This window comes from Strix aluco, chromosome W (genome assembly GCF_031877795.1).
Source record: "Strix aluco isolate bStrAlu1 chromosome W, bStrAlu1.hap1, whole genome shotgun sequence".
Lineage (NCBI taxonomy): Eukaryota > Metazoa > Chordata > Aves > Strigiformes > Strigidae > Strix > Strix aluco.
The window spans coordinates 44253904-44278908 of record NC_133970.1 but is presented as its reverse complement, the minus strand read 5'-3'; the positions used below and the strand labels follow the sequence as shown (position 1 = coordinate 44278908).

The window sequence follows — 25005 nt, the reverse complement described above, 5'->3', positions numbered from 1 at the left end:
AGTGTCTTCTAGGTATGTTCTGCTCATGGAAATGATTCAGTGCACTACAGACATTAAAGAAAAGGCATAAATCTAATAAATTCATTCCCTTTTCTAGGAAAGGTAATTCTAATGTAATTTTTCACACAGCTTTATTACCTTTTGTCTAATGGATGTAAAATCTAGTTTGACATATTTAGCAATGACCAAATTCAAAGACAGCAAAATTAACTCTACAGAACACTCTTCAACAGAGAAATGGTAATGCCATCTTCGTAACACCCTCCCAGAGAACTACTTGTGGCTGCTTTGTTTCCCAGGAACGATTACAAGGCACAGAGTGGCACAAGACAAGAAGATCTAGCCCTGTATTCTGCCTCCAACAGTGGTTCCACTTGAGAAAAGCATTTAACATGGCAGGTGTACTTCACCATCTTCTAGTAAATCAGTGGTTTATGGATGTTCTAAGCCACAACTTTCTGGGGATATGCACAAAACACATTTCCAGGGTATCAGACACAGTCAGTACTGTCTCATAGCTAAACACTACAGAATTCAAAGTGTCCCTTTACAGAGCTCAAAGTTGTAGGAAAATCTTATCAACCACCTGTCTATCTCTCTATTTGGAACACTGTAGCAAGCTATAGGATTTTTAATTCTATTGGTCCAAACACTGTAGCTAGGAACATTTGTTTCAGTGTCTATGTTCAGTTCAGTATTGCGAACAATTTAAATAATACCCCGAATACCAAGTCACAATAAAAACCGAAGGTTTGGAATATACAACTGCAAGCAAATTTAGAAAAATGACATTAGAAGGAACTGTAACTATTCCCTCCAAAAAAATAAAAAGAATTCACTTCTGAAGACACAAGTGGTAAAACTGGAAAACATAGATAAGCTTTCAAGCAAGCAAAAAGAATTTCTCATATACCTGAAAGCTTGTTCATGTTTTTGAAATAGATGAACAGAAATAACAAAAAAATGTATTACAGCTCCATAAAAACCTTCTACCCTACATCTGGAAATACACACTGAAAGCATCTAGGCTTCCAAATAACTAACTATGCTACAGAGGCATTATGAGAAATTGATTATTAAAAGCCAATGTCTTCTTAAAAACTCTTTAATTTTAAATTACAAACACCATCATGCTTGACCATATATTTTGTTTACTACACATTCTCACTACTGGACAAAGTTAAGACTGCTTGGGAGTCCTTACTGCAAACTTCTGTATCTTACTTTTTGCATTACGTTAGAAATGTAACTTAACTCAACTCTGAAAAGTTAACATAAACCTTTAATTTATCAAAAGTCATTTAATTATTTTTCTCTATGACTAAACATATTGTGAATATTTATAGTGAACATCATATTTTAGTGTTCACAATGGGTTGACCACAGCATTCTCTTCCTGATCCCAAGAGTCCAGCCATACAGTATGGTGAGAAAGATGAGATAACCCAACAAACAATAAGATGATAGGAAAAAAGTTTAAAAAGAAAAACCAAACTTTATAAGCAGTAAATGTTTACAAAGGAAGAACTTAAACAAGAACACCGCAATGAACCAAATTTCTTCTATTCTGTTACTTATTTCTCAAGCAGGAAAAAAAAAAAAAAAAAAAAAATCACAGTGGCACATTCCACAGGTCAAGCCAACAAGAATGCTACAGATTTTGTGCTCCAGGAAAGGAGCTCACCTGCTAAATACTTCATACTGTTCACTCATTTCTCTACATTGTCCTACAGTAAGTGGATGTATTAAAAGAACTCAAAAGGCTAATTTATCTTCTAGAGCAAATAGAAAGAGATACTTTTGCAATTACATTACTCTTCAGTCAGGCATGACCTCTTCCCAATGATTCCCACCTCAGCAAGGTGGGAAGCCATGCTTGGTGCCATGCTGTCAAGCAGCAGCATGGCAAAGTCTTCAGTTCATAAAGCCATAAGAAAACATGAGTAAAACTGAGCCCAGGCAACAGGACATTATAGAGAGTGGGTGGTAAGAACAATAACTTTACTTAATAAACAAAAATAATAGATTCCCCCATAACATGACGAGAGGGGAAAAAACATGTAATACAAGCTGTGTAATCCCAATAGCCATATACAGCTCTAAAGACATTATTGCCAGTATGTAATGCTGTATTGAACATGCTTATGGAACAAAGATGAGAAGATTCTCTGAAGATCAGGACTTCAACCCTTGTCATTCAAAAGCTATTTATACAAAATACAGAAGGCCTACATAAATATCTGAGAATCTGCAAGTTACAGTGAAAATACACTTACTGCATAAACAAAAGCTCAACACTTGAAAAGTCATTTGAAAAAGGACACAGAAAATTTAAGACATCCTCCTGGTCAACACAGAAGTGTTGACCAACAATCCCCAGAAACTCTTGATGCAACAATATGGGAACTTACACTGGATAAGTAAGCCTAAATGTTGGACCCATTAGCTCAACCAACAATAGCAGACTTGAAACCCTACATGTGATCTGGCCACTATGGAAGGACAAAGACACATTGTGTCCGTATGGCTTACATTGGGATTAGGTAACCGAGTCAAATTATTTAAATGTGGTAACAAAAAAAAAGTCTTAACCACAGGGAAGGAATAGATCTATGTCACAAAAGGAAAGAGTAAAAGCACATTACCATTTAAATCTACCTTCAAGGGCTTTTAAAATAGGGTGACTAGCCAAACCTGAACAGAATTTTTATAGCATTATACCTTCTACATTGCTATAAAATCATTGTTGCTATTGGGAGTTGTACGTAAAAATCAAGATCATCATACAGGATTACCCAGAAGACAGAGGATGGTACAGATCTCTCAACTCTGAGAAACACCAATTTCATGGAAGTTGGGCTTTAAAGAAAAAAATTACAGCCCTTACCGTTACAATAATTTAGTCTTGTTCGTGTTTGAAGGTGAAACAGTTACAATGATGTTTTGCAAGCCTAAGGAGAGGAGCTGTCAGTAGGTTTTTGGACTAGATGGATTATCTTTGACTGTGACCAGTCCCAGCTGCTTCAGAAACAAGTGAAGAAAATCCTTAATTAGGCAATTACAAAATAACACAGCCACAGGCAAGATTTCTTCCTACCCTGTCAGTTAGAGGTTATTTAAACTACAGACTCAGGTAGAACAGAAACTACCTTTTACAGTTGCTGGTGTATTTTTTTAATGTTTACTGTAAAACTGGATATTCCTACCATCCACATTAACATCCTTCTTAAAATTCTGCTACGCTTCTAGCCTCCATCTCCTCTGGTAACAAACTCCACATGATAACTGCACCTAGTTTATTCTCCTTTATCAGTTTTAAGTTTTCTCTTTCAAACACTGACAGCTCTCCTGTTCTTGTATTATGAAGAAGATGGGCACAAGCTCATGATCTTTCTTTTTTACACTAATGGTTAACCCCTAAAAATTCACCATTTTTCCCTTCCTGGAAGTTCTGTCAAATCTTCAGTCACTCTTCCAATTGCAAGAACATCCCTTCTCCTCATGCCTATTACATTATTTCTAACACAGTGAGACCAGAACTGTATTCCTCCCTGCTTTCCAAATGAGCAAATATATAATTAATTTCTCTGTCCTTCTAGGTAGTATTTCAGATCTGCAAAGACAGAGAGAATAGGAACAGCCTAAGGAGGAAATGGATGGAACACAATTGGACTGAAAAAGTAAAGGAAAAACACTAATCAGCCTACTAAAGGGCTGCAGGGCATAAGAGATTTATCCTATTTCTGCAAAAGACTGAATTTATGGAAACAAATTGTGAAATACACTTTCTCCAAGTAGTTATATAGGTCTTTGCCATCATTAACTGGATAATGCACAAGAAGTGGAGATACAGGTGTAAGTTCACATGTAAAGCAGAGGTAAAGCTACAGACAAGACAACATGTGAAAAAAAACCCAGACCAACACACCACTTTATCCCAAAGTTTCTTAAATGGTTTTAATCATGCTTTCAGCCTAGGGTAGCTGGTATGATAAACAGCCCTGATTCTACCTAGGATATAGTTCTGGGTAGAGCAGATCCAGGTAGCTCACTGTTACTGAACCAGAAGATCATACTTCTCACCTCCACTTCATCCTGGCCATACATTTCCTATACACTGATACTGTTGGGGTCACAGATCCCTCTGAGTCATTTGAACTCACTAATCCTGCAGAAAACTAGCACATCCAAAAGTTTTCTACTGTGTTTAGTGAATCAAATCATCAATTAATGTATTAAATCAAGAGAAAAAAAAGTCATTGGCCACATTGGATGGGAGATTTTGTAGGAACAACACAGCTGACAGACACAGGCAGCAAAACCTTCCCTTGTTAGAAGCAGCTACATCAATCTCAATCGCCTGTGCAACCACAGCTCAGGTTGGAAACCTACCTTTTGAAAAGCAGTGCTATCTAAATGCAATCTAGTGCTGGCTGTCCTTCGATATCCTTCTCAAAATGCTCCCTTCCACATACCTAAGACAGTTCCTCCTACAGTTTACTGGAAAGATGTCATGGTTTGAACTCGGCCGATAGCCAATCGCCATGCAGCCAGTCACTTACTTTTTTCCCCCCTCCCTAGTAAAATAGGGGAGGGACAAAAAAAAGGGAGAATTCATAGGTTGAATAAAAAAAAAACAGTTTAGTGATGGTAACAAAACAACAGTAACAATAGGAAGTCCAAATGGGTAATACACAATATGGTTGCTCACCAACTGGCAAGCGGTACGCAACCTGCCCCCAGCAGCGATCCCAACAGAACAAAAAATCCCACTGCACCAACTGGAAGGGGAAATGAGAAAAAACCTGCCTCCTTTATATACTGAGGATAACGTCACATGATATGGAATACTCCAATGACCAATCTGGGCCTGGCCCTCCAGCTGTGCTCCCTCCCAGCTCAAGGAAAGTTAACTCTATCCTGGCCAAAACCAGGACAGAAGACAATGACAGAACACTGCAGTAGCCTGAGCCATAACAGGGCATCTCCTCCTCCAGTTCCAATGAAAAACAAACAAACCTCACAATAACCAGGACCCACTAACTCTGGTATGACACTGCAGTGTGGTTGCTCACACAAGGACCAAGTTAACACAAATGCTCAAAACCCTATAGTTTGAGCAACTGCTGTGAAGGCATCCCCCAGTATATTACTGATGTGTAATATATTTAATGTGCTGCATGACATATGTAAGTGATACAGCAAAATATGTAAACCATTAACAGTAATGAAAATAAGTATTGTTATGTTCAAGAGTTAGTGTCCTCACTTCTGACATTAGAAGTGAGCAGAACCTGGGGGGGGGGGGGGAGAAGCAGTGTTCTCATGCATTATTTTCCAAAGGCATACAAAACAAACATTAACATTTAGTAGTTCACACAGGCCTCAGAAAAAAGTTTTACAAGTTGCTACAGTGAGGTATTCTGAAACCTCAGACAGAGATCTGCAGGAGTTATGCAAATAACTGCCAGACCTATCAGATTCTTCACGTGACACACAAGCTATTAAGCACAAATTAAGGGGTTAGGTTTAATATAGTGTCCAGCCAACACCGACCATTATTTTATTGTAGGGTTGAACTGCAGTATGGGACATGAGAAGACAAGCTGCATAAAGCTTGTTGGCTGCTTGTTTCCTGCCTTGTGACAAAACCACACTAACTTCAGTGCCTTCGACCTCCAGGTTTTTCTTCCCTTAAAAACATCTGCTTATTCTTTAGCAAGCTCCTGAACCCTGGAATAAAACAAAAAAATCAAAGACTTTCCAGAAAAACCCAGCAGAACCCCACCGCTATTTAGTAGGCTTCATAGATCTCAGAGGCCAAGTACAAATGACATATTCACACTCAAAAGAACTGAATTCATGAGTGACTTGCCATTGATTCAGTCAGTGAATTTCCCATTTCAGTTCTCTCCTTCCAGACAAATATGAAGTTAGTACACTGAACCTAACGCACATGCTTCCTTTATTCAGGTGCATTTCTAGACAGCATCATACATCCTCCCATCAAGAATTGCTGGGCAGGATGAGAAACACTGGATCCCCAACAGAAAAATAACAACTCATGGGCATAAATAGCAAGCACTCTTCTTATATTTTAATCATAAGGAACATTTGAAATAATAACATCAAGCTTTTCTGTCAAATGATGGAAGTGTCCAAAGGCATTTCTCTCAGAGCATACTGTTGTGTTATTTTTTCGGAACATGGCTCATATATGTCCTGGTTTTGGCTGGGATAGAGTCAATTTTTCTTCTTAGTAGCTAGACTAGTGCTGTGCTTTGGATTCAGTATGGGATTTGGTATGGGAAGAATGCTGATAACACACTGATGTTTTCAGTTGTTGCTAAGACATCAAGGACTCTCCAACTCCCCATGTCCTGCCCATGCACAGGTGTACAAGAAGCTGGGAGGGAGCAGAGCCAAAGCACCGGACCCAAATTGGCCAATGGAATATTCCATATCATGTAACATCATGCTCAGTATAGAGAGGAGGGTCAGCTGGGAAGGAGGGGGTTCTTGGTTTTCTTCAGGATTGCTAGCCAGGAACAGGCTGGGTATCAGTCAGCAGGTGGTGACTGTGCATTGTGCATTACCCGTTTGTACTTTCTGTTATTGTTTTATTTTATTACAATTATTAACCTGTTTTTATCTCAACCTACAAGTCTCCCTTTATCCCCCCAGTTCTTTCCCTCATCCCCCAGGTGTGTGGTGTTTGGCTGCCAGCTGGGTTTAAACCACGACAATACACTAGCGCAAACAAGAAATTATTACTTTGCACTGAAGGCCTTTCCTCCTTCCATCACCTCATCCCCTCCCTTAAGGTCCTCTTACCTCCCCGCCAAAACCTCTCTAGGCTTTCCTCCCCACCCACGCCCATCTCCCCCCCAAATCACCTCATCAACCCCATCCACAACCACCCCGCACGTCTCATTGCTCACCCCACACTTGTCCCGTTTTCCCCTCCCCCATAAACCCAGCCCATCCCTGCTTCATACTCTTCAGACCCACCTCTCCCTTCTCCCCCCCATTTCGGCCCCCCACCCGGTCGCCGCCGCCCCTCCCTGCTTCAGCCTCCCCGTCCCCAGAGGCTGCCTCCGCCGCTCGCGTCCCGCGTAACCGCCCTCCGCCGCCAAGCGTGAGCGCTCCCCTGACAACCGCAGTGTGCGCCAAACCCATCCACTCTCCGGCTCCGCGCACACAATGGGCCACGCGCGCAGCCCCCTCCCCACCCCCCCGCGCCGCACCGCGCACCGGGGTGGCGGCGGCGCCCGGCCAGGGGCTGCGGCCGCTCCGCCGGGCCGGCCCCTCCCGCCGCCCCTACCCCACTGACCATCGCTGCGCTCGATCTCCACGTAGATCCTTATCTGGATCTTGCCGAACTTGGCCGCTGCCATCGCTTCATGGGGCAGCTAGGGAGATCGGAGGCGCTGCCGGCCGGGCGCACAAGGGGTAGGGAGAACGCTCACAGCAGCAGCGTCGGCGATAGCAGCACCGACCGCGGCGACTCCGGGCGGAAGGAAGGAAGGAAGGAAGGAAGGAAGGAAGGAAGGAAGGAAGGAAGGAAGGAAGGAAGGAAGGAAGGAAGGAAGGAAGGAAGGAAGGAAGGAAGGAAGGAAGGAAGGAAGGGGGGGGGGGCGAAAGAAGAGCAAAAAGGCACTGGCCGGATACAACAGGCGCTGGGAGTTGCTGCGCCTGTATGGCTCGCCGCGACGTCATGGCAGGACCGGCTCACGGGGGAGGCGGGGCGCAAGCGCTGCCGCGGTCGTCCTCGTCATCAGCCCTTCGCGTCAACTCGGCGTGGCTGGCACAAAATGGGCGCCCCCGCTACCCTGGGGCCGCCTTCCCGATCGCTCAGGCCTGGTCCAGAAGAGGCTTGTCCCAGCTGCGGGCCCAACTGTGCGGGCCTCTCCTCTTGGCCCTGTCCCCGACTTACAAACACACACGTGCCTATTTGGCACCAGATGGTGACTGAGCTGCGTTGAAGTCTTAATGTAATAGCTTTATCTACCTAATATCTGCTCATAAGACTCCCATGTGCCAAGTAGAGCAGCTTAGAAGCATGCTTCATACTCACTCCCCAACCTGCCAGTGGCTCTTCAGTCCAAGTAAGGCCACACTGTCAACAGCATCCATCCATCCTCACCTCATGACTGCCTTTCTACAACTTAAATAAAAAACAAAACAAACTTCATGTTCCTTGTTTCCCTATAATGATTCCTGTACCTCAGGCAAGCCACTTTGTTAAACACTGTCCCTTGGGTTTCTCCTCTGAGGGCAGTTCCTAACATGATGAAGCAACCATGGGTTTAAAATTGTCCTTCCTGTACAGTTTCCTAGTCACCTTGAGCAGCATCACAATAAATATGCCTAAATGCACAACCTCTTCTTGCCCAGCAAAGCCAGTCTTATTAAAAATAATTCCCCAATCCACGCTTCAACTGATAATACATGACAACTGACCCTGTGCCACCACCCAGCCTGTCACCCTCCTTGCCTCACATCTCCCTGCCTCCATTTTCAGTTTCATACTGAAATCAGTATAATACCCAGCAAGTCAGAGTTAAGAAATTATGGCTCCCAATTCCTACAGGCTTTCTATAGCTATATATCTATATCTATTTTTATGTCTATACCTATGTATAGAGAGAGCAGCCCTGCGGAGAAGGACTTGGGGGTATTAGTGGATGGAAAACTGACTCTGAGCCAGCAATGTGCGCTCACAGCCCAGAAAGCCAACCGTGTCCTGGGCTGCATCAAGAGAAGTGTGGGCAGCAGGGCGAGGGAGGGGATTCTCCCCCTCTACTCTGCTCTCGTGAGACCCCACCTGCAGTGCTGGGTCCAGCTCTGGGGGCACCAACATAAGGAGGACATGGACCTGCTTGAGCGGGTCCAGAGGAGGCCACGGAGATGATCAGGGGCCTGGAGCACCTCCCCTATGAGGACAGGCTGAGAGAGTTGGGGTTGTTCAGCCTGGAGAAGAGAAGGCTCCAGGGAGACCTTATAGCGGCCTTCCAGTGCTTAAAGGGGGCCTACAGGAAAGATGGGGAGGGACTCGTCATCAGGGAGTGTAGGGATAGGATGAGGGGTAACGGCTTTTGACTGAAAGAGGGTAGATTTAGATTAGATCTAAAGAAGAAATTCTTCCCTGTGAGGGTGGTGAAGCCCTGGCACAGGTTGCCCAGAGAAGCTGTGGCTGCCCCCTCCCTGGAAGGGTTCAAGGCCAGGTTGGACGGGGCTTTGGGCAACCTGGGCTAGTGGAAGGTGTCCTTGCCTATGGCAGGGGGATTGGAACTAGATGATCTTTAAGGTCCCTTCCAACCCAAACCATTCTATGATTCTATATACACACACACACAAAAGAGCCAGAAGAGGAACTGAAAAAGTTAAAAGAAACAGTAACAACTATCTTGCACAACTTCGTGTAAATCACCCTTTTTCTGAACTGCTAATGAAAAATCAAAAGAATGAAAGTTTAACACTTTTTTAGTTTTAAAAACTGGGTCTTACTCTCTTATCCTTGCTCAGCTTCATTTTTTACATGAGAAATTTAGGTCTGAATCACATTATTCATGAAGGCTTTCCTTACTATGGTTTTGGTGGAATTATGATATTAAAGGTAGCAAGATATGTCCAGAAAAACTAGCTTGGCTTTCTAGTTTAATCACTGTCCATTTAATTTAGACTATTGACAAATACTGGAAAGAAATATCTCTTTGAAAAATGATGCAAGTAATACCACAAAGAGTCCAGTGCCTTTTAGAAGGCCTCTTCTAATTCTAACAGAGTTAAAGATATGCTCTTTTGAACCTATAGATGTTTTTGAAATAAAATCAAAATGCCACAAATATTTTAGACATATAAAAATTAGGCAGGGACTAACTTAGAATTTTCTTTAAAAAAAGTTTCTTCTACCCACTATAATTCCACAGCATTTCAATGATTTGGACTGAATATTTTATAATGTTCTTTTTACATGAATTCTACCGCATAGACATACCTTTTATAATTCAGCTTTGTTTTGGAGAAGTACCTATGTCAGACTTGGATAGCCATTGCTTGGTCTCTGTTTAACTGTTATATTTATGATCAATTTGATTAAACCTTTTTTGATGTTGTATCGGGTCTGGCTGAGCCAGAATTGGTTTTCCCCTGTAGCAGCCCTCATGGTGCTGTGTTTGATGCTGGGAGCTGGCAGGGTGTTGATAGCACACTGGTGTTGTGGCTACTGCTGAGTAGTGCTTACACAGCACCAAGGCTCTTTCTGACATTTCCCCCCCCACAGTGGGACGGGGTGGGCAAGATCTTGGGAGGGGACACAACCAGGACAGCTGACCCGAACTGACCAAAGGGATATTCCATACCATATGACGTCTGCTCAGTATAAAGCTGGGAGAAAGGAGGAAGGGGGTGGGGGTCACCCTTGGTCCTCCGAGGCAACCGCTACGCATATCAGAGCTCTGCTTCCTGAGAAGGCCCGACATCGCCTGTTAATGGGAAGTAGAGAATAAATCTGTTTTCTTTTTTTGCTTCCGCGCGCGGACCTTTGCTTCGCTTTGCTTATATTAAAACTGCTGTTGTTTTACCCACAAGGGTTGTTTTGTTTTCCTATCTTATTTTCTTTCCCTTCTTTGCCCTATTGAGAAAAAAAGGGGAAGGGGGGGGAAGTGATAGAGCGACTTGGTGGGTACCTGGCATTTAGCCAAGGTCAAACCACCACAGATGTTTTATGTAATGTAAAAATAAAAATATCCAGATTCTAAGATAAGATGCAGAGTAATTGAAAAGCATCTCATTAGAAATAGTTAAATAAGAAATGATAAATTATTTTTCATACTATTTGCTCTATTCCATAAACTGAAAATTTTGACAGGCAAATTACATATAATTTTCTGGAAAATTATTTGAGTACTGCCACTGCAGAAATAGATGTCATACAAGTCATCTCACTGAGGTAAAGAATGTGAATCTCAGAAACATATACACAACCGTATTTATAAAATCAGGTGCTACTCTAAAATAAAATAGAACTGAAATACATATCAATCTGGAGTTAATCCTGAAATCTTTGAAATACTTTGGCCTCAGTCCAGCAAACCGTTTAAGAATGTTCTAAACTTTAGATACAAATTTGAAGTTGACTCTTGAAAATAAGGCCCAAAATTATTATTTTGTTGTACACTCTGTGACAACTGAGATTTTTGTTATTGTCATAAAGCACACATGGAGGTTTTCATAGAGTAAGTCAGCAATGGTCAGAAAATGCTTGTATTATGTATTCTCTTATTCATTCCATATGCTGTTGCTGAGTGTCTAGCCCAAGGCAGCTATGTATCTGGGGTCATATTTCATTATGCTTTCCTACTGATTGTATGAAACACAGGCAGAATTCCTGCTAGATACCAAACTTCAGAAAAAACATGAGCAAAAGCAGATGAACCTATATCTCTGTCCAAACCTCTTGCTGCCTACAGGTAAGCCCAGAACAACTATACTGTGGATATTTATATTTAGTCCTCATCCTCTTCCTTCTTCCTTCTTTCCCCTGTCCAAATCTTCAAGGGAAATCTCAGGGTATTTGTGGTAAAACAATGTTCCAGTTGGGCTATTCAACTGAGGGATAAATACACATTTCCTACATCCTTCTGCTCTCCAATGTAACTTATCTGTCAGAAGGAAATATCCTGTGTCATATTACCTGTGAAAATAATTTTAACATGACTGCATCTGTTTTGTAGCTTAATCTAATAGTTACATCCTGTCTTTGCCTCATCAGTAAGGATTCTGCAGCAAGTCATGTAGACCTATTCTGCCTTGTAAAAATTGAATGGTTTCTTTACTTGTTCTTAGAAGTTATCCTATGGCTTTCTACATATTTGTGTCATTAACACAATATTAGCAAAACCAGATATTCATACCTGAGGTATTTTTGTCTTAACACACAATGTTTTAGCACATTTTTGTGTTGAAATTTAAATTCATGTAGATTATCAACATTTTTTTTATTATTTTACCCCTTTTTAATGCCCTTTCATAAATCCGGTGTAACCTCTGTGTAATTAGCTAGAAATACATTGCAGAATGCTATGGCAACACCCAAACATGTGTTGGGCTTGGTAGTGCACCCAGGGGACATGGAACTCAGTCCTGAATATGCTCATTCCTCAACATACATATATTGGCTTTGCACGGCAAGGTTTTGGTAGCGGGGGGGGCTACAGGAGTGGCTTCTGTGAGAAGCTGCCAGAAGCTTCCCCCAGGTTTGATAGAGCCAGTGCCAGCCGGCTCCAAGATGGACCCACTGCTGGGCAAGGCTGAGCCCATCAGTGATGGTGGTAGCACCTCTGGGAGAACATATTTAAGGTGGGGAAAAAAACCCCTGCAGCGAAAACAGCAGCTGGGAGAGAGGAGTGAGAATATGTGAGAGAAACAACTCTGCAGACCCCAAGGTCAGTGAAGAAGGAGGGGGAGGAGGTGCTCCAGGTGCCAGAGCAGAGATTCCCCTGCAGCCCCTGGTGCAGCCCATGGTGAGGCAGCCGTGCCCCTGCAGCCCGGGGAGGGTAACGGTGGAGCAGATCTCCACCTGCAGCCCGGGGAGGGTAACGGTGGAGCAGATCTCCACCTGCAGCCCGGGGAGGGTAACGGTGGAGCAGATCTCCACCTGCAGCCCGGGGAGGGTAACGGTGGAGCAGATCTCCACCTGCAGCCCGGGGAGGGTAACGGTGGAGCAGATCTCCACCTGCAGCCCAAAGAGGACCCCACGCCAGAGCAGGTGGATGTGACCTGAAGGAGACTGTGACCTTGTGCAGATCCTGTGCTGGAGCAGGTTCCTGGCAGGACTTGTGGCCCTGTGGAGAGAGGAGCCCACGCTGGAGCAGGTTTGCTGGCAGCACTTGTGACCCCGTGGGGGACCCACACTGGAGCAGTCTGTTCCTGAAGGACTGCACCCCATGGAAAGGGTCCATGCTGGAGCAGTTTGTGAAGAGCTGCAGCCCGTGGGAAGGACCCACATTGGAGCAGTTCATGGAGGACTGTCTCCCGTGGGAGGGACCCCACGCTGGAGCAGGGGAAGAGTGTGAGGAGGAAGGAGCAGCAGAGACATCCTGTGATGAACTGGGTGCAACCCCCATTCCCCTGCCCCCTCTGCCGCTTGTGGCAGGAGGAGGTAGAGAAACCAGGAGTGAAGTTGAGCCCATGAAGAAGGGAGAGGTGGAGGGAAGGTGTTTTCAGATTTGATTTTATTTCTCATTACCCTACTTCAGTGGTTCTCAACCTGCAGTCCACAAACCCCTGGGGGACCACGATGTTGTCACAGGGGGTCCATGAAGGCTTAAAGCAGGGATGGGGAACGTTCAGCCTGGAAATATTTGGTCCAGCAATCACTGTGCCTCCTTTTCGCACAGTCCCCTCCCCTCAGTGCTCCTCTCATACTCAAGCCCCCCCCCCCCCCCGCCCCACCACACCTGCCCTGACACACTAGTACATTTGGTGCTATTATGGTTGGTGGGACCCACTTTAACTAGGTGGTTTTTCTCTTAAAGACATTTTCTTAACCCAACAGCCCTCTTTAGGGCCACAACGAGGCTGAAGTCTGTTCCTCCAAGTTGTGGCCCTGCACCCATAAACAAAAATATATGGTGACTGAACACAGACAAACAAGGGGGGAGGTGAGAAGACTTGTAACAACTTTTCATCAAATTTTAATGTAAAAATTGGCATCAAATTCGGAATTAGCATGTTAAAATACCATAAAATGGGCCATTTGAGCAAGAAGAGTGTTGATGCTATTTTAAATTTATATGGAATCATTGCAATAAAGATAATAAGAGTGTGTGCATTAATGGATTAGCTTATTTCCCCTTCTCTCCAAATTTGAAGACCCTTTATGAGAAAATTGAAGTAAATATTTGATGCAGTCTAGTGCTTTAAATCTTGAATTAAGTTTTGGTGGTCAGCAGCCACAAAAGGTATTTAAAGGGGGTCCATGGTGAAGGAAAGGTTGAGAACCCCTTGCCCTGCTCAGTTTGATTTGCAATAGAAGACACGGTGCCTGGCTGAAAGACATGACATGACTATGGTCAGAGACAGCTGATGGTGTCAAAGGAGAGGAATTCTTTGGAAATATCAGCACACCTCAATATACTGTTAATCTGGTGTAAAGTTCTTTCACTTGAATGTGCATAGCTGAATTCAAATGTTTCCAAGTTCACTAGATCAAGTGCATGAAGAAAGAAATGAGACTAGAATATTTTGGATCCAACTACTGGAATATATTTAAATTTTTACACTTGTACTAAGTAGTACACACATAGTGAAAGTATATTGGGGAGAAAACTGCTTTTTATGTTTAGTTCTGAAAGTGGGTAGACAATGTTTTGAGGTTGTTCTTTTCTTTCAGTTTAAAGAAATGTATTCATATTAATTTCTGGTTACTAAACTTCTGGATCTATACTTGTGGAGTGCTGTAATCACCTGAGTCCCAGAGCCTTCTCTAAAGAAGATAAGTTCTTACTTTTCTTATTTCTTCTGGCAAAGCTATAACTAAATTTCTCATTTTTAATGCAGCATTGATGGTAGGCAAATGGTAGAAAGGCTTGTGAAAGATAAGCAAGTTTCATTTTATCCCCTTTGGACTTGCTCATGACCATACTCTGTAGAGTGCCTGTGGCAGGTGCACCCACCCAATAAAAATGGGCTTCCTGGTTGCTGAAATATAGTGACCATTGATTTATTTTTTTCATGACTTTGTTCTCAGGGCTTTATGGTAATTGGGGCCCTCAGCCAATAAGGGCTGATATTGACCACAGATCAGATTTGGCTTGGGTATAGATGGCGTTCCCTGGGGGAGCCATTTTGAGCTAGTCTCCTCTGGAGCAGCATGCTGCAGTCGAGGACTCTCCCCTTGGGGTTGGGATGCTGCTCAAGGAAGCTCCTTGAGGTTTCCCCCTTGGGTTGGGACACTGCCCTAAGAAATTCCTCGAGGTTGAGAGCCTTTACTTTTTAGGTGAGTGACCAAGTGTTTTGGATTGTCATTAAATCCTAGGAGTCTGTGTAGTAAGTTTTTTCCTCTCACAAACATTTGGATCTGTTGTTTGTGAATGATTTGCCAATTCATTGTAATAAAATAAATTTTATTTTAATTATTATCTGTTTATCTTGAGAGCCTCCACAACAGTGCCTTGAAGAGCCCATCCACAAGACATATTTTTTTCCAAGCCTGATTCTTCTTAAAAGTTACATTCTTTCTTCTTCTTAACATGATATTAGAAAAGAGGGAGCAGTCCAAAGAGACACAGAAGTGTAGATAGTATTGTTATTACCTCAAAAATATAACCCCAAAGAGCAGCTTTGTCCAAACTTTGTCCTATACTGCTTCTTACAGGAAGAGGGAGTACTTGGAAGATGTCAGATGGCCTAGCAGGCAGGCTGGTCTAGCACAAGCAGCTTGTTGCTATATTGGGCATGTGGAAGAAAGTTACAATTCCTGAGAATTAATACATCAACAAGATTAAATGTGATAATGACAATATTAGATTCACAAATGAGAAGTCAAATATTCAAATATAGAACTCTAGACATGATAATAGTGGTTTGAAAATTCCCCTGGTTTATACTGTAGCCAATCTGAATACAGTCCAGTGTCATGCTCTTGCAAAAGAAGCAGTTGGTGCAGGCTGGATGTGTTCATGAAGAGTACTGTGGGGAGAACTGAAGGCTTTTCTTTCCACAGCAGTAATGAGACCTCAGCTGGAATACTGCTTCCCATTGTATATAGCAGGCATTAAGAGAAGGCAGAGACAAATGAAAGAGGGTTCATAGGAGAGAAACATAAAAGGACTGGTTATTTGAAAGATGATGATTTCTGAGAAGAGATTGGAAAAAATGGGTTCATTCAGTCCAGAAAGACTGGATAGCCTAATGATCTTCCTGTATATGAAAGGATTGAGGTAGCAGTTGAGATTGCTGTCTGTGTCTATGAAGATCTGGACAAGTAATCAGTTCACAATACATTATAGGAAAAAACCTTTCTGTTTAAGCACAGTTTAAGCATAGTTAAGCACTGGATCAGATTATCCAGGGAGTTTGTCATAATTCTCTGGTAAAGGTGATTCAAAAAGAGATTAAATATCTCTTAGAGATGGTATATACCCTGTCTCTGAGCAGGTAGATGGACTAAATGACCTCTTTCAGATCCTCGCAGCCTTACATTTCTATTGTATTTACGACAAATCATTTTCCTCCAGTCTAAACCCTCTCCCCCACCTGGATTAATAGATTTCATTTGAACTTCATGGCTGTTCTAATTTTAGTGATGAATTTAATAATGTGTGTTCAGCCACCACCCATATGATTTACTTCATAATTTGGGCATGTTTGTACTAAGGCATCTGAAGAAAGAATCCCTGCCTTTCAATATGTTGGCAGAAGAGGTGGCATTTTTGTGAATAATTATATACAAAACCACTGAAATGCCCTTCAGGGGCATTGAAATTAAGTTACTTAGTGTGGTGGTTTGACCTTGGCTAAATGCCAGGTACCCACCAAGTCACTCTATCACTTTCCCCCCTTCCCCCTTTTTTTTTCTCAACAGGGCAAAAAGGGGAAAGAAAATAAGATAGGAAAAACAAACAACCCTTGTGGGTAAAACAAAAGCAGTTTTAATATAAGCAAAGCGAAGCAAAGGTCCGCGCGCGGAAGCAAAAAAAAAGCAAACAGATTTATTCTCTACTTCCCATGAACAGGCGATGTCGGGCCTTCTCAGGAAGCAGGGCTCCCATACGCGGAGGGGTTGCCTCGGAGGACCAAGGGTGACCCCACCCCCTTCCTCCTTTCTCCCAGCTTTATACTGAGCAGCCGTCAGATGGTCTGGAATATCCCTTTGGTCAGTTGGGGTCAGCTGTCCTGGCTGTGTCCCCTCCCAAGATCTTGCCCACCCCGTCCCACTGTGGGGGGGAAATGTTGGAAAGAGCCTTGGTGCTGTGTAAGCACCACTCAGCAGTAGCCACACCACCAGGGTGCTATCAACACCTGTGGAATTGCTGGAGAACAACGAACATGTTATGAGCGATCCAGACCAAGGGGCCTCACTGTAACAACAGGCTGCAGCTGTGTTCAAGGACATAAGCAAGGCCGAGATAGATTGAGAAACTACATTCCTGGGCAAAAGATAAAGAAGTTGGACTGTCGAAAACAGGGGGTCTACCTAGTGGGAGAGCAGTGCGTGGACACCACACCGGGACCAATCATAGAGGGCAGAAGGACGCGTGAACAAGTAGCTTTAGCCTATTAGCAATAAGATAGCGGCGTGTGAAGCCTGTGATAGTGTATAAATTGCTGTGTAGCCTTTAATAAAGTGGCATCAACTTGATCACATTGGTCATTTAAGTTGTGTCTGGGACTTCCGCGTCAGCAAGTGGCGCCCAAACAGGGACCTGCAAGAGCCTTATCGGAAGTATGCGGGACTCAAACCCTGGGGAATCGGGACCCTCCCGTCGGTGCCCTCCCGAGCAAGAGAAGACGGCCCAGAGGGGGCAGAAGCAGCCGTAGCAGGCGCTGCCCCGGCGCCCGGGAAGACGCGCGCGCAATCGCCGGGAATCTCACCCTGATCAGGTGAGCGGCTGGGGAGGAGATGGGGTCCGTGCTAAGCAAAGATGAAGCGGCAGTGGTTAAGCTCCTCCAACATATACTCTCTAAGAGAGGATTATCTTATGATGAGGGGAACCTGAGGAGAGTGCTGTTGTGGGCTCGGCAGCACGATTTATGAAAAGATCGGTGCGGCACTGTGGGACGACATTAGCTCAGGCTCTAAAGACAGTGGGAAACTCTCCACCGTGTGGAGATTGGTCCTAGACACTCTGACAGAACTGAAAGCAGAACGGCAGACCCCCACCTCCGCTTTCGCTGCCTGGTCAGCAGAGGCAGAACGCGCTGGCGCTCAGGATTCCGCTACTGCTGGGACGTTCGTGGGATCCCTGTTCCCCAAGGCGGCTCCTAAAAGGAGGGACGGGGACGCCTCACGCGCAGCACCCGTGCGGCAGGGAAATCAAGGGCAAAAATCAACAGATTTACCACCGCTTGAGTCCCCTCCTCAAGCTCAAAGGAACCATCCCCGGAGCGCCCCACCCAACCCCACGCCCGCCGCCGCCTCGCCAGAGGACGGTGCCGACCCAGCCCTGCCCCCGTCCTCGCCCTCGTCACTGCGATCGGTGCATGGACAATCTTGTGATGGTTTACAAGATCCACGCTTGTGAGAACTAACGAGAAAACTAGAGCAACTTGAAATGCGAATGAAGGAAGCGGCTCAGCCTATTCCTACGGCACCACCGCCGCCCCCTCTTCCGATTAACCCCTTTTTTCCCAACACTGGGGGGGGGTGGTCGGGAGGAAACAGTGGCAATCGGGCCACGGCCATCGTCGGCTCAAATGGGAGGGGGGGCACTGGGAGGCGCGGGTGGTAATGGTAATCCAGCACATTGATGGTGGGGAGTTATTCGGGATGCAATAATAGAGGGGCAGTTTAACGAGCTGGGACCAATGATGTTTCCGGTAACAGTAACCCCACAAGGCAAGGAGTGGGAGGCCTGAGACTGGAAAGTGATTAAGGAGGCAAAATTAGCAGTAACACAATATGGGTTGAAATCACCATATACTAATTCAGTAATTTAGCAGATTTTCACAGCACATTTATTAACTCTGTATGACGTGCGCATGATTGTACAAACCTTACTAACAGCTTCCCAACAATTGCAGTTTTTCCAACGCTGGCAAGTGGCCTGCGAGGCTGCGGCAGCCACACCCCGTCAGCAAGGAGACCCTCTACATGGGGTGCAAGCTTAGATGCTGATGGGTGCAGGCCCTTTTGCCAACCCAGATTGGCAAGCAGGGTTTCAACCGGAAGTGTTACGCTTAACCCAAGAATTAGCCTGTGGTGGTTTGACCTTGGCTAAATGCCAGGTACCCACCAAGTCGCTCTATCACTTCCCCCCCCTTTCCCCTTTTTTTCTCAATAGGGCAAAGAAGGGAAAGAAAATAAGATAGGAAAACAAAACAACCCTTGTGGGTAAAACAACAGCAGTTTTAATATAAGCAAAGCGAAGCAAAGGTCCACGCGCGGAAGCAAAAAAAGAAAACAGATTTATTCTCTACTTCCCATGAACAGGCGATGTCGGGCCTTCTCAGGAAGCAGGGCTCCCATACGCGGAGGGGTTGCCTCGGAGGACCAAGGGTGACCCCACCCCCTTCCTCCTTTCTCCCAGCTTTATACTGAGCAGCCGTCAGATGGTCTGGAATATCCCTTTGGTCAGTTGGGGTCAGCTGTCCTGGTTGTGTCCCCTCCCAAGATCTTGCCCACCCCGTCCCACTGTGGGAGGGGGGGAAATGTCGGAAAGAGCCTTGGTGCTGTGTAAGCACCACTCAGCAGTAGCCACACCACCAGTGTGCTATCAACACCCTGCCAGCTCCCAACATCAAACACAGCACCATGAGGGCTGCTACAGGGGAAAACCAATTCTGGCTCAGCCAGACCCGGTACAGTCTCCACCCCTTATTCCATACCATTTACGTCATGCCCAGGTCCCACATAACACTCATTTATCCATTCCGTAAGCTTTCTTCACTCCTCTAGATGTTCAGTGACTTGGCTGCCATCTGTCAAGATGGATGTTCAGGACAGAGCAGTATGTTTGACTGTTGGACTCCAGCACCGGCTAGGTTTGGGTCATCATCGCATGTATCTGGTTCACTCTTCGTCGTTCCTACTTCCTCCATCACTTCGTGCAACATACAACTCAGCCCACAGATTATTTCCCCCCCAAGGTTAAATCTCCTTGAGGCACACACTGAGTAGCCCCATCCTCCCGCATTACCCACCAAGTACATCCAGGTCCCTGAGCAAAAACAATCCCACGAGTGGGCTTGCCTTTTCCCAAGGGAGGAGCAATCCACACTGCCTTCCCCAGCCATTGCCCTGTGTGTACTACAGGGACCTTATCTCCTCCCACAGTATGAAGGGGTTTGGTTTGGGCAGGACCAGGACGGTTAACAGATCCTCTGGTATTAATTAGCCAAGTGGCTTCTGCTAAATTTATATCCCAGTGCTTCCATCCCCCATTGTCCAATGCTCTCAACATAGTCTTCAACAGTCCATTGTATCTTTCAATCTTTCCAGACGCGTGTGGGTAATAAGGGATGTGATACACCCACTCAATGCCGTGTTTCTTTGCCCAGGAGTTTATGAGATTATTTCGAAAATGGGTCCCATTGTCTGATTCGATTCTTTCAGGAGTACCATGTCGCCATAAAATTTGCCTTTCAAGACCTAAGATGGTATTTCGGGCAGTGGCATGATTTACAGGGTACGTTTCGAGCCAACCAGTAGTTGCTTCCACCATGGTGAGTATGTAGCGCTTGCCTTGGCGTGTTCGTGGCAATGGTCCAATATAGTCAATTTGCCAGGCCTCGCCATATCGAAAACTCAGCCATCGCCCTCTGTTCCAGGGAGACTTTACTCGTGTGGCTCGCTTGATTGCAGCACATGTTTCACATTCACGAGTGACCTGTGAGATGGCCTCCATGGTCAGGTCCACCCCTCGATCACGAGCCCATCTGTACGTTGCATCTCTCCCGAGATGCCCGGATGTTTCATGGGCCCATCGAGCTACAAATAGCTCACCCTTGCGCTCCCAGTCCAGGTCCAGCCGAGCTACTTCCATTTTGGCAGCCTTGTCTACTTGCTCGTTGTTTTGATGTTCTTCGGTGGCACGGCTTTTGGGCACGTGGGCATCTACATGACGTACCTTTAGAGCCACGTTTTCCACTCGGGCAGCGATGTCCTGCCACAGTGCAGCAGCCCAGATGGGTTTACCTCTGCGCTGCCAATTGGTCTTCTTCCACTCCTGTAGCCACCCCCACAGGGCGTTAGCCACCATCCAGGAGTCAGTGTAGAGATACAGTACTGGCCACTTTTCTCGTTCAGCAATCTTTAGGGCTAGTTGGATCGCTTTTACTTCTGCAAACTGACTTGACTCGCCCTCTCCTTCAGTGGCCTCAACGACTTGTCTTGTGGGGCTCCACACAGCAGCTTTCCACTTTCGATGGTTTCCTACCACACGACAGGATCCATCAGTAAACAGAGCATACCGCCTTTCATCTTCTGGTAATTCGTTATATGGTGGTGCTTCTTGGGCACGAGCCACCTCCTCAGGCAGTGCTCCAAAATCTCTACCTTCTGGCCAGTCCATGATCTCTTCCAGGATTCCTGGACGGTTGGGTTTTCCCAGTCGAGCTCGTTGGGTGATTAACGCTACCCATTTACTCCAGGTAGCACTGGTTGCATGGTGTGTAGAAGGGATGTTTCCTTTGAACATCCAATGTAGTACAGGCAATCGCGGTGCCAAGAGGAGCTGTGCTTCTGTACCAACAACTTCGGAAGCGGCTCGAATCCCCTCATATGCTGCCAGTATCTCCTTTTCAGTCGGAGTGTAGTGGGCTTCTGATCCTCGATATCCCCGGCTCCAAAATCCTAATGGTCGACCCCGCGTTTCACCTGCTACCTTCTGCCAGAGGCTCCATGTGAGGCCATGCTCCCCAGTTGATGTGTAAAGTACATTTTGCACAGCTGGTCCTGTCCGAACAGGCCCAAGAGCTACCGCCTGAGCTATCTCCTGTTTGATGTGCTCAAAGGCTTGTTGTTGCTCAAGACCCCACTCAAAATGGTTCTTCTTTCGGGTTACTTGATAGAGAGGGCTCACCAGCTGACTGTAACCTGGAATGTGCATCCTCCAAAATCCCACAAGTCCTAAGAAAGCTTGTGTTTCCTTCTTGTTGGTCGGTGGAGACATAGCTGCTATCTTGTTGACAACCTCCATAGGCACATGGCGGCGTCCATCTTGCCATTTTATTCCCAAGAACTGAATCTCCTGTGCTGGTCCCTTGACCTTGCTTTTCTTTATGGCAAACCCAGCTCTCAGAAGAATCTCAATTACTTTTTGTCCTTTCTTGAACACTTCTTCTGCCTTGTTGCCCCACACAATGATGCCATCGATGTACTGTAGATGTTCAGGGGCATCAATCACCCTTTTCCAGTGCAGTTTGAATTAGTCCATGACAAATAGTGGGGCTGTGCTTCCACCCCTGGGGTAGTCGATTCCAGGTATATTGGACACCCCTCCACGTGAAAGCAAACTGTGGCCTGCACTCTTCTGCCAAAGGAATTGAAAAGAATGCATTGGCGATGTCGATTGTGGCGTACCACTTGGCTGCCTTTGACTCCAGTTCATATTGGAGCTCTAACATATCTGGTACAGCAGCACTCAGTGGTGGCGTCACTTCGTTCAGGCCACGATAGTCTACTGTCAACCTCCACCCTCCGTCAGACTTTCGCACTGGCCATATTGGGCTATTAAAAGGCGAATGTGTCTTACTGATGACACCTTGGGTCTCCAGTTGACGGATCAGTTCTTGGATGGGAGCCAGAGAGTCTGGGTTCGTGCGATACTGCCGTCGGTGCACGGTCCTCATAGCAATTGGCACCTGTTGTTCTTCAACTCGCAACAGCCCTACAACAAAAGGATCTTCCGAGAGGCCAGGCAGATTAGACAACTGTTTGACCTTCTCTGTGTTCACACTGGCCACACCAAAAGCCCATGGGTATCCTTTTGGGTCTTTGAAGTACCCCCTCTTGAGGTAGTCAATGCCCAAGATACAAGGGGCTTCTGGGCCAGTTACAATGGGATGTTTTTCCCACTTATCCCCGGTCAAGCTAACCTCGGCCTCCAGTACTGACAGTTCTTGACATCCGCCTGTCACTCCTGAGATCCAGATAGGTTCTGCCCCTCTATAACTTGATGGCATTAATGTACACTGTGCCCCGGTGTCGATTAAAGCCTGGTATTTCTGTGGATTTGATGTGCCAGGCCATCGAATCCACACTGTCCAATACACCCGATCATCCCTTTCCTCCTCCTGGCTGGAGGCAGGGGCCCTCTATTCCTGTTCTTGGTCAGAGTATTCACTGTCTGACCCTTGCTGTGCCAGGCCGGAAACTCCTTCATCAGGGCCAAGGGAGGTGATCTCAGTCTTCCTGTATCTGGGAGATCGCTGATTACTTTCTTGCGGTTTCACGCCAGCTACATTAACAACCTTCTTGGATGTTGTCTTCTTGGCAGGGGTCTTTCCTCACAATTCATGTACACGAGCTTCCAATTTGAAGGTGGGTTGACCATCCCACTTCCTCATGTCCTCCCCCTGGTCACGCAGGAAGAACCAAAGTTCGCCACGTGTCATGCGCCTGGGTTTCCCTTTCCCTCTGACTGGGGTGGAAGAGAACCGATTTCTTGGGGTGCTCCTGACATCTAAGGCACTCGCCCGTAGAGATGAGGAGGTTCCAAGACTCTCTTCAAAGTTCTGAAGCCAGGAAGAGACTGCCTCCACAGTTGGCATACATCTTAGTCCTTCTCCCACATCCATTTCTGGATAGTACATCGCAGCCAAGCTGGCAGAATATGAGGATGGCTGTTGGGCTTCCTTACCTTCCAGCTGCTGAGCATCAGCCCCATTACCCCAGCATCGAAGCAGCCAGGCAGCAATCCGCTCACCCGGCTGGCGGCGATAGTCTTTCCGCAGATCTCGCAGTTCTGATGACGTCAGGGACCGGGTAGTTTCTGCCTCCTGTTTGAGTTCTGTTATTCCCTCTTCTGACCCCTTTGCTGAAGGACCCGCTTCTTCCTCCTCTTTTTCGTCCCTTATTAATCGAGGGTATGGCCCTGTTGTTCTTGTCCACTGTTTCTTTTTTACTACTGGGGCAATCTCTGCTGTTGTTGTTTTTGTTTGAGTTCCCATCTCCACCACAGTCCTTTGAGAGCACTGAACTGCAGCTCGATAAGCACAGGCCAGGCCCCAGTACAGCGCTAGGAGTTGCTGATTTTCATCAGGATATACAAGGCTCCCTTCTATCAGGTGTTGTGTCAATTTTGCGGGGTTGCTTGCCTGTTCAGGGGTAAGATCCCAGGCTACAGGAGGTGATAACCGTCCTAGGAATCTGCCCAAATCCTTCCACTCCCCCTGCCACCCAGGGACAGGCCGCCTCAGGGCACATTTTGGTATTCTCTCACCCCAAATTTGCCTTCTCTTACACCAAAAACCTACCGAGCTCCACACAGCCCACAATAGGCGAACAGCATTAATGAACAGTATCAAAGAGCTAACATAAGGGTGAATAAGTACCTCGGGAGCCTGCAGAATAAAACCACTCATGATGTTCCCAATTTCTTCCAGCATGTTCCCGAGCTTAGCAAAATCAAGATAAGCAGAGCAATCAACAAACCCGTGACCAGCACAAGAGCTTGTCGCTTACTAACTGCTATAGCTATAGCACAATTAATATAAAACTGCCGTTGTCCCGCCCCACGTTGGGCGCCAAAATTGACTGTGGTGGTTTGACCTTGGCTAAATGCCAGGTACCCACCAAGTCGCTCTATCACTTCCCCCCCTTTCCCCTTTTTTTTTCTCAACAGGGCAAAGAGGGGAAAGAAAATAAGATAGGAAAAAAACCCAACCCTTGTGGGTAAAACAACAGCAGTTTTAATATAAGCAAAGCAAAGCAAAGGTCCGCGCGCGGAAGAAAAAAAGGAAAACAGATTTATTCTCTACTTCCCATGAACAGGCGATGTCGGGCCTTCTCAGGAAGCAGGGCTCCCATACGCGGAGGGGTTGCCTCGGAGGACCAAGGGTGACCCCACCCCCTTCCTCCTTTCTCCCAGCTTTATACTGAGCAGCCGTCAGATGGTCTGGAATATCCCTTTGGTCAGTTGGGGTCAGCTGTCCTGGTTGTGTCCCCTCCCAAGACCTTGCCCACCCCGTCCCACTGTGGGGGGGGAAATGTCGGAAAGAGCCTTGGTGCTGTGTAAGCACCACTCAGCAGTAGCCACACCACCAGGGTGCTATCAACACCCTGCCAGCTCCCAGCATCAAACACAGCACCATGAGGGCTGCTACAGGGGAAAACCA

General features: G+C 45.9%; 2 protein-coding genes across 7 annotated transcripts in view; one reads left to right on the top strand and one right to left on the bottom strand.

Moving 5' to 3' along the window:
- The window catches only part of LOC141917768 (kinesin-like protein KIF2A), a 106246-nt gene that overhangs the window by 61238 nt on the left and 20003 nt on the right, over positions 1-25005 (bottom strand). Inside the window, exon 1 of one of the 6 annotated variants that reach the window (XM_074811218.1) lies at positions 7334-7472. The exons of the other annotated variants lie outside the window; for them this stretch is intronic. Within the exon in view, the coding sequence (XP_074667319.1) occupies positions 7334-7397 (64 nt within the window). The 5' untranslated portion in view covers positions 7398-7472. Of the gene's footprint in view, positions 1-7333; positions 7473-25005 lie in introns of those variants that run through there. 6 annotated transcript variants of the gene reach the window in all.
- The window catches only part of LOC141917765 (zinc finger SWIM domain-containing protein 6), a 188536-nt gene continuing 183230 nt past the window's right edge, over positions 19700-25005 (top strand). The window contains exon 1 of the mRNA XM_074811210.1: positions 19700-19710. The gene's annotated coding sequence lies outside the window, so the exon portion shown is untranslated. The remainder of the gene's footprint in view (positions 19711-25005) is intronic.